The sequence below is a fragment of the Xyrauchen texanus genome, chromosome 44 (genome assembly GCF_025860055.1).
Source record: "Xyrauchen texanus isolate HMW12.3.18 chromosome 44, RBS_HiC_50CHRs, whole genome shotgun sequence".
NCBI lineage: Eukaryota > Metazoa > Chordata > Actinopteri > Cypriniformes > Catostomidae > Xyrauchen > Xyrauchen texanus.
Window position 1 is genome coordinate 15,304,770 of NC_068319.1, and position 14,742 is coordinate 15,319,511.

At 36.0% G+C, this 14,742-nt stretch overlaps 1 protein-coding gene across 1 annotated transcript; it reads right to left on the bottom strand.

Moving 5' to 3' along the window:
* Nucleotides 1-22: 22 nt before the first annotated feature.
* On the bottom strand, nucleotides 23-14,203 carry LOC127636867 (vacuolar protein sorting-associated protein 51 homolog). Its single transcript, XM_052117651.1, has 11 exons — nucleotides 13,886-14,203; nucleotides 11,912-12,041; nucleotides 9,472-9,618; nucleotides 9,112-9,331; nucleotides 5,452-6,343; nucleotides 5,065-5,280; nucleotides 4,897-4,980; nucleotides 4,672-4,806; nucleotides 1,411-1,532; nucleotides 1,121-1,208; nucleotides 23-978 (listed from the first exon to the last, which is right to left on the bottom strand). Exons 1-11 carry the CDS (start codon nucleotides 14,057-14,059, stop codon nucleotides 718-720), a joined length of 2,469 nt encoding a protein of 822 aa, XP_051973611.1. The 5' UTR covers nucleotides 14,060-14,203; the 3' UTR covers nucleotides 23-717.
* Between the last annotated feature and the right edge of the window lie 539 nt (nucleotides 14,204-14,742).

Sequence of the window (14,742 nt, forward strand, 5' to 3'; positions counted from 1 at the left end):
ACATATACAATATTTACAGTCATACAGCCAACTCATGAATCAACAATGAAAAAATAAAGATTTGAATTTAATGAGTTTATTTTTATAGACAGATCATCTTAACTTTCATGCATTAAAGGAATATTCCAGGTTCAAAACAAGTTAAGCTTTTTTTTATTTTTTTAAGAAGCGAGTCGATATATATATATATTATTATTTTGTTGTTGTGATAATTTTATGCCACAAATGCTGTTGATTGATTTGAGCTTGTATTGAACCAGAAATATTTCTTTAAGACAGTGATTTGACCTTTTAAATAAGTGGGTTGTCTTTTACTTCTAATGCTACTTTGTGTACAAGAAGCCATGATATTTCATCTTGGCACCCAATACAAAATGTCCACAACTAAATGTTTAGCCTCCTTCGAAGTCAAAGGTTATCTTACTCGAACAAAGGTTAACAAATGTCCACTCCAATCTCAGTCCTGCCACTTCTGAAGATTAATTTAAACTCAAATCCCAAAAATGACATTAATCTGGATTAATCGGATGTCAATTTAATGTGTACAAGCAACTTTGTTGAAATTGATTTTAATACTCATTATCAGTCACATGAAAACTGTCAGTATATGAATAGGTCATCAACTAAGTTGAATTTCAAGTAATCTACAAATTGGTTGCTAAACAACACTTCAACCCTAACTGGTAAAAGGCTGTCAAAGGTAATCTTTGTTCCTCTCTACCCCCTCTCACAGATGACCTCAATGACACTTTGCTCCATTGGAGAGGGGTCCAGGCAACGGTGGGCGGCACTACCCACAATCTCATCCAACAGGAAATGCACCAAGTTCTCATCAGACACAAACCGCCACAGGTACATCTGCAGGTAGTGGCAATCCACCTGGATTTGCTGCAGTCCGTAACGGCCAAACGTACGGAGACGGACACATTCAAGGAATGTCTTCAGACTTATCTTAATGATGCCAGTTTGCACAGAGACCTAGGACAAGAGAAAGAATAGTTATACAAAATTAAACATGTGTATATTGTGTGAAAGTTTCCACTGGTCAGTTAGAAATCGACAATAAGAGTAGGCAAATAGTGTTTTGTTTTCTTAAGAGATTTCACACTGTCAATCCTACCTTGTTAAACTCCACTGGGCTGAAGATGTCAATCCTCTCAGAAAATAGCTTGTGAATGTTACTTAGTAAGTTTGTGTCCATGGGAGCACTGGAACAAACAAACAATTTTTAAATATTTGATTCAATATGCTCTCTGTGAGAATTGATATTTTAATAATTATTATATATTTTAACAATACTGGAATTCTGTCAATTTGACAAATATAAAGTAAGCAAACTGGCCCTTGTTAACAATTTAACATTTGAATTTAATTTGAAAGTCAGTATTAATTAGTGAACTGAATCTGAACCTGGGAGTGTAGCTTGGTGCATAGCGAATCTGCTGTCTTGAGCTACTATACACAGAGAAAGTACGTTTGCTGGAGTCACTGCTGTGAGCTTTCCGCACCCCCTCCTCATAAAGCAGTCCAACCTAGGGGAAATAAATTAGAATTAGTGGCATATGGGTATGTCGTTTTACAGTGGTGATGAAAAAGAACAATGTGTAGATATATCAAGAAGATACAGGTTTTTTAGAAGAACCACATTTTATATATAAATATAGTTCATTACAAATGTTAAGCACAGAAGATGTTTCACAAAAACATTTATCTTAAGACAGTTATTTTATGTCTTTAGTGTGTTGGTAGGATATATACATTTTAGATTCACACACATTCTTTTGCAAATAGAATAGGAGTCCTGGTCCTACATCATAAGCCTAGTTTCCATCCAACTTTCACGCTATTTTGATATTGACAAAGTGAAAATGCGTAAAACTTTTTTTTGTGACATTTGCCATATTCTGCCTGATTCCATTCAAATGGACTTTATCGATAAAAAGTGTGTGCGAGATGATGTCATGCCTAAAACAAACACTTTGTCGCATACGTTTTGGTTTAGCACAAAATAAATCTGCCCTGTAGCCGTTTCCATACAGAAATGTGTGTTTAATGCTAATTCGCCTCCCAGATGTCCCTAATTTTTTTCCTCCGATGTTTTGGTAAAATGGGGAGAATATAGAGACAATTCATTAAAATTAGACAGTTTACTATCATTTTAATTTCACAATAAAAGCAATCAGAAGAAGAGGAATTGTAATTTGGAGTTGCCCTTCTGATAGGACTGTAATATTGGTCCTGATGTTGGACCTATCACAGGTTGGCACGGTTCTGACCCAAAAGCGGATTGTCATGGCCCCGTTCAAGCTGGCAACCTGCACCAAGTAGTGGTGAAACTTTCTGTCTCTGCATATACACATCGATTGATGGTCCTTATACTGTGTGCACAGATATTAAAGAAACATTGACACGGTGTAATATCAGCGTTTACATATGATACATTCCTGATATTCAATATTTTGAACAATCTTTTAATCAAAAGCATCGCCATCACAACTGCATTATGTCCCGCATATTTCTCCAGCAACTTGATTATTATCTCAAATGTATTTTAGCGTCATAATGCAATTTATATTTTCTGAAGCAGTAAATGCAATCCAAGGAAAAGAGGGTTAGATTTCAAATATTTAAACATTTTTAAATGATCAAAAGCTTGTTTTCTGAAGTGATTCTGATTAAAATCAGAACATTCTGAGAACGTCATTCAGCCAACTTTATTCATCTACAGAACAGAGTAAAGCTAATTTAAGTTTGTGTAAAGAAAAGGCACATATAGGTCTAAATATATTATTTTCCGTTTGGTAATTAATTTAATATAGAGAATTTTTTTCAAAAGTATAAACAATAATTGTATAGAATTGGGCTGATAGTGTTCCAAAAAGCCCACTGAAGCTTTTCTCCTAGTTTTGTGCATTTATTTTTCATTTAAAACCTCTTTAAGCACAGAAATTATGTTTTTTTGCACTGTGGGTTCATTCCGTGACTGTTGTCTGTTATTTTGAATGGTGTGGAAAAGCAACTTGAATAAATAAACTGATAGCTAGCATGATTAAATTAATCACAAACAGTGGCCATTCATTTGTTCTCCGTGCATTTGTCGACGTGCATGATACAAGATATTTGTGCTGGCACCCCTGGAAGTGTCATGTTTGCAGCATCGGATCTATATGCTGTTAATATCAATCCATAATCACGTACAATAAATTAATGCTTTCAATGATGTATACTGTTGTCGTCATGATTAACACAGGCTAACAATTAAGGCAAATTCTGTCATATGACAATATTTTTGAGTTAATGCCAATTTTCTCGACAAAGTGTTTCCAAACCAGTTTTATGCACTAGAGTTAAACATGTTATCAAAAATATTATGTCGACACAATATTTGATCACACCAAATATTAACCTAGTTTTTACTGCACTTTGTATGAAATTAACTGATAAATCATTCATCCACACTATACAACATTTTTCACAAGTGCTTAAACTTTTGCACAGTGCTATATATATATATATATATATATATTACATATATCCTCGTTCGACCCCGTGTACACATGCACAATTTAAATTAATTTGACTGAATTGTGTTCACAACCCTGTCATTTAAGGGTAAAACTTCTGGTGCACCAAGTCATGTGACACCACAGCATGGCATTGATTTCCGTGAAGCGTTTCTACGGGCGCAAAGCCAACAAAAGTGCCTCTGGTAACCTCAAAGTTTTATCTCTAAAACTTGTTTGGGTATAAAGAGTCTCTAATATTTGCACATTAGCACGATTTTAAAAATCATGTACACATCCGTGTATTGTGGGACATTAGTCCATAAACATGTTAGTTATTTTGAACTTTCCACATGAACAAATCATTGGTGTATAACGCTTCATTGTAATATAACTTTTTTTATATTTTATTTTGTTATAACTGTAAAATACGGTTCTATACATTTGTAAATGCATTTCTATATTCACTGTAAATTTTCCCATTGAGAATAAATGTGTTCATCCAAAAGCTGGAAAATGTTGCTTTCCAAAGCTTTATATGGAGTTAGGATGAAATAAAGTTAATCTCAAACTGTTCTGAGACCAGTGCAGACAGACAGCACACTGGAGGTTAAGTTATTCACTAAATAGGGAGCAAAGGGAGTAAGGGGACATCCTATAGCTTTCTGTGCAGCTAAGTGCATTCACTCCTAACATTCGGTCAAAAGTTCAGTTTCAGGCTGCACATGATGTTTGGATCACTCAACATGAGTAATGATGATGATAATAATGATGAACAATGATAATCAGAACATTGATTCAGAATTGAATCAGAATAATTTATTCAGCTTTACAGAAAGTCAGCTATAATCTCTGTAAAGTCTCAAAAACACGAATAACCAACTCCTGGAAACATAATACAAAAATTGTATTAAAAAAAACAAAATCTCACTTTTTATTACTTGATATTTTTTTATTTAGTCCCACAACTTAGTCTCACTTAGTGCCCAAAAATGTGTTTTGCTTGTTTATCAAGTGCTACTAGTTACACGTTAAAAAGTGATGTAGAAAATGTACACAGCAATCACGCTCAGGTCTCTGGAGGATATATATGGTTTATGCTGGAGGCAAATGAAACAAATGTTCATATATATACATATATCAGTCGGTGGATTTAAAAATGCATCACCTGTACATCAATAGAGGTGGTGTCTTCCACTACTCTCTTCATTACAGCTCGGACGTTTCGAGGTTCTATGGTGTTCACCCAGTCTCTCGTTTCCACGCTCTTCCTCAGCATCTGAGAGATGATTAATCCCTGAACCTGCACCAAAACAAGGCCAACTCAACAAATGTTGTCCAACAACATCCTACCCCAAAATAAATGTCCCTGGAAGGATTGGCTTTTTCCTACCTTAACATAGTGGTTCAATAATTTTTGTGCAGCCTCTCTGGCCTCTGCACAAAGTGCTGTAACTGGAGTCACTGGAGTGTGGTGCTGAAAAACAGGAAAGTTCAGCAATTAATGTCACAAAATAGTTCATTGGTTTAGCAGTATACGAATATGATGGATATAGAATACCTGTACTAGAAATTGTTCATCTGTGAGCGTTAGGATGTATGAGATGGTGGAGGTCTCATAGTCCAGACAGAGACGAGAAAGCAACAGAAGGAGAGCAGGTGGGGTGGAGCCACCTCTTTCGCCCGCATTTTCACAATACTGCCGAGACGACTGGCAAATAAACTTAATAAAGCTCACCACCAGACCCTCACGCACACCCTGACTGCAAAACTCCCCCTAAGAGAAATATATGAAACAGGTATTAGACAGATGACACAACATAGAACAGCTGTACTTTAACGGTCCTGTATTAAAATGACAAACCTACATTTACATAAAGTACATTTATTTTTTTACTGTCAATCAACTGCTAAAAATACTTATAGTTATAATGATGACATCCTTTACCTTGAAATAAGGCTTGTTGGAGAATGTGATGTCCTTTGCTGTGAAAAGGTGCACTGACGCTAATACAGACTTTAACTGATTGAGAATAAAGTTAGACAAGGAAGTCAGCAGATCTGGCAGACTGGGTGAAGCATCTTTACTTGTAGCACCTCCTCCAGATGCGCTGGCCCCGCCCACTGATAGGCGTGGGGCAGCCAAAGCTTGTCTTACATCAGTAAGGCTGTCATGGTAAAATGTTTGTAAGGCAGACAGGTACTGTTTGATTCTCTCTCTTGCTGCCCGCACCACAATCTCAGTTCCTTGGCTGGGCACCGCTGACCCTGGAAGTAGTTTAGATATGGCCTGTAATCTGCGATGGAAGCGGTCCAGAGCTCTCACTAATAGAGAGTTGTCTCCCATCCCCTTTTCTTCCTGTATCCTTCGTTCCACTAAAGAGAAATATCTAGCAGCCAGGGTGTCAACAAATACATGTAGCTTGCCATTAGCCATCTCAGGAATGTTCTTAGAAGCTAATTCGCCCTCCTGTGGACAGTTGATGAACAATTCTTGATAGGAGGCAATAACCAAACAGAGGTTACTAACAAACTCATTACAGCCTCGATCTACGAACTCTAGAATGTCCGTTCCGGCAGCAGGGGAGAGGAAAGGATTGAACACAGGTGTGTTAGATGGAGAGATGGGATTTGATCCAGGACTTGTTTTTTGGGTAATGTTTCCAACAGTATCAATAACTGTTGAGTCTTTAAGCTCCACCTCCAATTCATGGAGATCCGTCTCCAACCTGGACTGGGCGTGGCTAAGGAATTTGTCACAAAGCTCCTCCGCTGGCTCGTCTAACTGCAGAAGAAGCTCAACACATTCAGAGAGATCCTTAGCACTTGAACCACCATCCCTGCAAGCAAAGAAAATTGTAAAGCACCACATTTTATATATTCAATTATGCCTTAATGTAGTCAGAACCAACTAAACTTGGTTTATGTAGTTTAGCATGTTGAGGCACTGTATCTCAATGGTTTCATCTAGAGGTCGCCCAACAGAGGATTTTGCAGATACCGATAACAACGGTGGTGGAAAAGGCTGATAACCAATTAATTGGCAGATCATTTTAAAAATTGATTTAAAGAATTTAACAAAAATGTGTAGTCTTTCCTTTCTTTGAGAGGCACAGACATAGACACTAGGGCTCCACAATTAATCAAAACAATTATTGAGATTAAAATTATAGCTGTCGTAATTAATTAACTAACCATGAAAAGTGTCAATTACACATTTACAATGTATTTTTGTCCATTGTGACAAAAATCAGAAACATTAAATCAGTCTATTAGCATATTAGTAACAACAACCTACTATTTTGTTATTGTTGCTTTGTTTACTTTTTGTGTAAAATGTATTCAAAATTTGAATAATGCTTGTTTTTCATGCAAATAAAGTAATTTATGAACACAATATATTCAGCCTGTTTTAGACATATTGGACTTTTAAATATAAACCAGCCTAAAACACAATGGGTACTCTTATTTTGAAATTACAGAGACTTGGCTCCATTACAATCTTCTATAGTTAAGTAGGGTATTTACCAAATTCAGCTTTTATAAACTATATATTCACCAAATTAAGGGTTTTGTGTGTGTGTGTGTCTATATATATATATAGACACACACACACACACACACACACATGCATACATACAAACACACATATATATATATATATATATATATATATATATATATATATATATATACATATTTATATATGGGAGGGGGTCATGTGTCGGTCTGCGTGAGAGCGGTAAGGATTGTCACCTGGGTTATGATTACACTAACACCTGTCTTTGATTATAGTGATGGCGGAAGAAGACCTGAAAAGGCACGCCAGGTCGTCAGAGCATGAGAGAGAGAGAGAGAGAGAGAGCACCAAGGACGACCACGAGAATCCAAAAGCAGTACAGAGATCCCTTTTGTTGAGTTGGCTATAAGTCGTGACTTTGTATAAAAATAAAGAGACTGACCTTCATTGTTCACAGTCTCTTGACTCCTCCTTTGCCCACAAACGTAGAGCTTTTCACAGTTTATTATTATTCACAAGATATACATTTGGTGACAATGTATGTGCTGATGGAGCACATTTCCATATAGTAACAGCTCTAGAGGCCTCTGTCATACTGTAGAATCAAGCAATTCTAACTGAAGAATCCTCCTGTACCGGCCAGAGGAACAAACACTAACACTACACTACAATAAGGTTCCATTCGTTAAAATTAGTTAATGCATTAGCATTAGGTATCAAGAACAAACAATTAACTATATGTTTGTTGCATAATTTGTTAATGTTAGTTAATAACAATACTAGTGTTCATTGTTAGTTCATAGTGCATTAACGTTAATAAATACAACTTTTGATTTTAAAGATGTATTTCTTTGTTGAAATTAGCATTAAGATTAATAAATGCTTAAGTAATGTTCATTGTTATTTCATGTTAACTAATGTTGTTAACTAATGTTAACAAATGGAACCTTATTGTAAAGTGTTACAGAAAAACAATCTGTAACTATCGGCATAGATGTTTGCCGATAACCGATAGTTGGTTTTTGGAACTATCGGTTATCGGCAAAATATATGCCGATAGTCGCAGATAGGTTTTTGGTAACACTTTAAAATAAGGGTCCATTTGTTAACAACATTAGTTAACATGAACTAACAATGAACAATACTTAGACCGATATATCGGTCTACCTCTAGTTTCATCAGATGTATTCCTCCAGCACACAAACCTTTTACTAGAGGTGGACCAATATTTAATTTTAGTTGATAGTTGCTTTTTGAAACTTTTTTTACTCCCGTGTTTCTCTGTGGCAGTCGATATTTTGATTAGCTTATCAAGTAATCTAAATTGAAGCGAAGGCATGCAAAGAAAAATAAAACGTGCCTTATCAGCACCTACATTGTGTCTCCAACTTCATATCTTGTGAATACTAATTTAATCCTAAATAAACCTAACCTGGAGAAATATATAAACAAACTCTTCATCTGGTGAATATATAGGCTCTAAAAAGCTTAATTTGGTAAATACTTCAATATAGAGCATTGTAACGGAGCCAAGTCTCCCTCATCTCAAATTAAGAGCACGTTGTGTTTTAGGCTTGTTAATAGATTAAAAGTCCCACATTGTGCACCAAATCTTAATTTTTTTCTGGTTATTACTGGCATGTTGGTTCAAGAATAAACTTATTCTGGGATTTTATTCATTTTGGACTTGTGTAGCCTCGTTGTCTGTGCAGCTTTTTTTTTTATAACCATTCTTTAAATCTAATTTAAAAACTATCGGCCAATTAATCGGTTATCAGCCATTTCCACAACAATAGTTATCTGTAAAATCTACAATCGGTCATCCTCCACCCTTTACTGAAATGGACAATATGAAACTAGTTAATTGTGATGTCAACCTCATTTTTGATGGTGTGAATTACAATATAAAATGTGGGAGTTGCCTCCTTGATGATGTCCTCACCATCAGACAATTCATGAAGCTTCTCAGATGAATGGGTAAATAAACCAAGTCCAGATATTCTCACTGTAATGTACTAGACATGGAGTCTTTGAGTTAAGTCTCAAACAGATGAATACAAGTCACAGAACAACCTAGAGACCACAGACCTGAATTTCTGCCGCAACTGCTGAGCGAGCTGCTCCATAATGACATGGCAATCATCCTGTATGCCCCTGAAAGAGGGCATATGACTGTACTGCTGCAGTACACAGCGCGCCCTACGGTGGGCACTCACTGCCTGAGCATAGGCCTGCAGCTCCAGACACTTGTTGAGCCTTGCTGGCAGCTCAAACAGGAACTGCAGCTTACGGAGTAGTGTGTGAACACCTATACAGAAGGTGACATGAGTTAGATAATGAAATAAAACACACTTGAGCTCAAACTAATATGGTTTAAAGACATAAAAGGTTTTTATACAATGAATGAATCAGTTATGGATCATATGTTTGTTATTTGAGTATTAATACCTGACAGTTTGGTGATCTGTGTATGTTGGTCCTGCAGTGTCCCACTAATACAGGCACTAAACTCTGTGATGGCGGCCATGTTTGCAGACAAACAGTCCATTTCATCTTCCATCTTCTTGAAGTCATTCTTCATTTTTCGGATTGTGTCTATGGAGCGTAATTGGACATAAGTATTCAGAAAAGCATATGTATGCCCTAACAAAAAGTATTTGGTGCAATGCATGATAAATGTATAAGAAAGGAAAAACAAATCAGAATGACTAAAATTGCTTACAACACTTTTAACTACAATTCAGGTCTCCCACACCAATTGTATGCACATCTGTGGGTCTTTGACATATAAGGTTGTCCGAGGTAATACAAATTATAAATCTTAAAAAAAAAAAAAAATGTAGTTTGAAAAATATGCATCAAGTTCGCAGAAGTGTGATCTTATAAATGTTTTTCAAAATTTTCTACAAAAAAATAATCTGATTTAATAACTTTACAAATATCATGTTGTATATCCATCAAGTAAAATATTTTTTAAGTACTTTCCTTGCAACTTGAATACATGAGTGTACACAACTTAATTCATTAATGTGTACACAACTTAATTCAAAAAATTAATTTTTTAACACATGTAACTAATTTTTGAATCACGAATGTCAAGTCGTTTTCTCAGGGTAACAGCACATGACTTGAACAAAAAGTGCATTTTCATAAAAATATCTTAAATTTGTTTTTACACTTCACACATAGTATCTAAAGGGGTCTGTTTTATGGTTTTTGTTAACAGAATCAACAAAGTTGCTACCTACACCGATCAGCCACAACATTAAACCACCTGCCTAATATTGAATAGGTCCCCCTCGTGCCGCCAAAACAGTGCCAACCTGCATCTCAGAATAGCATTCAGAGATTATATTCTTCTCACTACAATTGTACAGAGTGGTTATGAGTTACTGTAGACTTTGTCATTCTGACCATTCTCTGTTGACCTCTCTAGTCAACAAGGCATTTCAGTCCACAGAACTGCCACTAACTGGATGTTTTTTTGTTTTTGGCACCATTCGGAGTAAATTCTAGAGACTGTTGTGTGTGGAAAATCCCAGGAGATCAGAAGACACAGAAATACTCCAACCAGCCCATCAAGCTTGACTGTAAGGTGTGTGAGAAGTGCCCGACAAGACAGACACATCTTTGGCAAGTGCTACAGGAAGCGTGGGGTGAAATGTCACCTGAGTATCTGGACAAACTGACAGCTAGAATGTCAAGGATCTGCAAATCTGTCATTGCTGAATGTGGAGGATTTTTTAATGAGAACTCTTTGAAGTAGTTTAAGAAGTTCTGAACATTATAATAGTAATTGTTCACATTCTTAATGTTCTGACTATACATTGTGATCAGTTGAATGCCACTTTGGATGAAAGTACAATTTCTTTCCATAAGAGCAAAATCTGTATATTATTCCAAACTTTTGGTCACCGGTACATATCACAGAAGAGTGCTACTCCAGGAATTGTTTAGTGTTAATTGTAGGGCTGTCGATTTAATGGGCTAATTCAGTGCGATTAATTTTATAAAAAATAACGCTTTACAAAAATTAACGCAATTAATCGCACGCCCCGTATAAGGAAGATTCCTGAGAAAAGCAAGCTTGTAGTTCCACCCGTTTACTCCAGAGGGCAGTAAGTGAAATTTCAGCTGTATGAGCAACACACAGTTTATACAGTGAAGAAAACACTTCAGTAGGAAGAACAACGCAAACATACGTTACATTCTTGCATTCAAAACACTTGGAGCGCAAATGCAAACTAAGGGATCTCAACATGTGTTTAAAGATTGAATATTAAACTATATTTAACTTGAAACAGTAAACTAAACATTTTATGTTTATGATGCGACGCACCAGAGACGCTACACAAGCATGTCTGACGCAGGTGTAGATTGACGGGCTCTCAAACAAGCCTTCATATTAAATCTCCAACTGATTGACAAATTCACTTGTGTAATGGATTGCTGTGAACTGTATGCCAATGATTGACTTATGATCAATAATATGGTAGTAAACTATACATTGTATTCTAAAGCTGCTTTTTGTATTGTCTTATCAATGATTAAGAATTTAATGCATTTTAATTATCTGAATTATATATATATATATAAATAAATATTTAACAATTATATATATATAATTATTAAATATTTAAAGATAACTATGTATAATTATATATTGATATAAATATGTATAATCTTTATTTATTGAATTATTGTTATATGAGGGGCTTTCTCACCAAATATTTGTATATGCGATTCATTAATCGGGACACAATGTAATTAATTTGATTACAATTTTTTATCGATTACCAGCCCTAGTTAATTGTATTATGTATTTGTGAATAATTAGACAAAAAAAATTAGCATCACATCATTGACCCCTGTACCACTGTTTACTAACCTGTGGCTGAGATGAACTTATTGTAGTTTTCATAAACCAGGGTTTGCATGTCACTGTCCAGAGATCTGATCTGCTTCACCATGCAGCTCTCATGGTCCATCAGCTCAGTCAGAGAACATTCTTTCCTCAACTGAAACAGAAAGAAGACATTTTTAAAATCTAACCAAAGCACATTCCAAGCCTTCTACTATATAACTGTCCAGATGTTTCAAGAACAGAAAGTGCAGTGTTTACATCTATTAAAGGGACGGTTAACTGAACATTTTTAATTCTCATCATTTACTCACCCTAATGCCATCCCAAATTTGTATGACTTACTTTCTTCTGCAGAACACAAATGAAGATTTTTAGAAGGTCCATATACAATGCAAGTGAATGGTGGTCAGAACATTGAAGCTACAAAAAGTAGTGAACCATAAAACTGGTTAAATTCATGTCTTCTGAAGCAATCCAGTCAGTTTTGATTGACTAAAATATAACTACGTTTTCGCAATAAATCTTGACATCGGCAGTCTCCTTATAATGTAATCGAGCTTGAAACTCATGTGCCTAGAAACTGCAATGGCAAAATGTACTGGGGAAAAAGGAGATATATTTTGGTCTTTTCTCACCCAAAGCCAACTGGATCACTTCAGAAGACATGGATTAAACCACTGGAGTCTTATGGATTACTTTTATGAGCTTCAAAGATTTGGTCACCATTTACTTGCATTGTATGGACCTAAAGAACTAATATTACTCAAAAAAATCTTCATTTGTGTTCTGCCGAAGAAAGAAAGTCATACACATCTGGGATGGCATGAGGGTGAGTCAGGGCCGGCCCATGGCATAGGCGATATAGGCAGTTGCCTAGGGCACAAAATGACAGAGGTGCCACACAAGAGATTTTGGGGGATTTTTTTGTCGACAGTGCGCCCCTCTACCCATATATTGAGCAAAATGAATTGTGCCAAATAAATTCCTTTCAGTACCAATTAAATTTAAATAGTTATAATAATATCAAATTGACATAAAAAAAAACTTATGAGTTGACAACATGTCATGTTGGACTAATTTAAACACTGAATCATGACATGATTATGATATATCACCATAACGCGTTAGTTATGCATGCCGGCACCATTAGAATATTTATTTTTTATTATGCAACTAGCGCTATGCGATTATTCTATGCATAAATGGAAAGGGAAATGTGGGGATTTCCTTATCATGTGGAAAAGATGAGTGAAAAATAAATAATTATTAGGTGCACAAGGTAGGAAGAAGTGCAAAGAAGAGGAGCCGAAAAAAAAAGATTTACAAGTTAACGACAGTTTATGTCAGCCATTGATGTTTATTTACTACTTTAAAATAGCTTATGTAGAACCTCTTAACTGGCATGAACACTGTGGGCCAACTCATAAATGTCTCCTTTTAAAAGAGAGCATGATTAGGCCTGTAGTCTAAAGCATTCATGAATTGCAATCATTTAAGTTTAGGTATGTCATTTTACAGTGTTTGCTCAAAAATGGGGTGCTTGTGGGTGATTCGTCCTTCACTACCACAAGGACTTAAGAGTGCATTGGGAATTGGGGAGAAAATCCACAAAAAAAACAAAACAAAATGTCAGGAAGCTGATGCAGTCTGTTTCTATGCAATCTATAACAGAGTCTGGGCCAGCCCTGTGGTGAGTAAATTATGAGAGAATGTTTAAGTTTTAAGTTTACTTTCCCTTTAAAAGGTGTTTGGGTTTACTGTACGTGTGCTGAATTTTGGGCATCACAGTAGAGTAGAAAATAATGCTCTCGATATTATGAAGCACACTAGTTTTTTTTTTTTTAGGGGAGAACTTTGAATGTGTGTCACAAAATGTAGCTGATCAACAAAGTTACAGCATATTCAATGCCAAACAGCTGACATACGCCCTGCCCTCCATAAATAAACACTGCCAGTTTAACGCCACTATTCAGTTACACGATTAACTACGGACTTTACCTTATTTAAATAAACCTCTGGATCAAAATGAGGCCCGTTTATATCACATGGGTCAAGAGATTCGGCTTGTTCTACTGCTTTTCCTTCCTCGTTGAGGCCGTAGTAGATCTTTAACATACTGTGATTGCGCCGCCGGGTCGGGTCTGAATCAGGTGGGGTTGTGGCTGAGCTCATTTTCACCACACAGCACGGCTATGACCGTATGTCAGCAGGAGAAAGTCTTTATTTCATCAATTAAATATATCACATAAAAATCTGTTCCAAGAGCTCCGGCTGATTCCTGCCAAATCAGTTTGATGATGGGTCTGCTGCGCTGATCCAAAATGGCGCTAATGTAGACAGCATTTCACAATAAAAGTCCAAGGCATGGAATTAATAATTACATTTAATAATAAATTAATTCTGAATAATAAATATAACAAAATTATAACGTAACTTCGGGATCAGATCATCTTGTTGCTGTACCTAGTTCACCCAAAAATAAAATAATTTACTCACCCTCATGTCGTTCTCTACCTGTTTGTCATTCTTCTGTGGAGCACAAATGAAATAATTTGAAAAATGTACTGTTGGGTGAAATTAATACACATACAGTAAAATATGACACGATACATTTCAGTGAGAAACAAGCAGAAATGTAAGGTTGTTTTTCATACTAGGCACGTTTGCTATGGTCCGAAACTGAGTGCGATTGTTCGCAGCGTTCGACTGGTTTCAGACTCTTTCAGATTCTGTCAAAGGTGCACATGATGGAGAACACAATGCGTGTCGCTATAATTGTGACTTTTTTGCAAGCAGCATTTGTAGCGTGCACATGAGTGTGTGTGTGTGTGTTTTGTGCAACTGATGATGTCATT

Bases quoted from the DNA above. Each gene is read 5' to 3' on its own strand.
- LOC127636867 (XM_052117651.1), bottom strand. From the start codon at position 14,059: ATGAGCTCAGCCACAACCCCACCTGATTCAGACCCGACCCGGCGGCGC. The intron at 12,042-13,885 runs GTAAAGTCCGTA...TTTCTGTTTCAG, and splicing joins CAGAGGTTTATTTAAATAAG to TTGAGGAAAGAATGTTCTCT. The intron at 9,332-9,471 runs GTATTAATACTC...CCTTCTGTATAG, and splicing joins ACAGATCACCAAACTGTCAG to GTGTTCACACACTACTCCGT.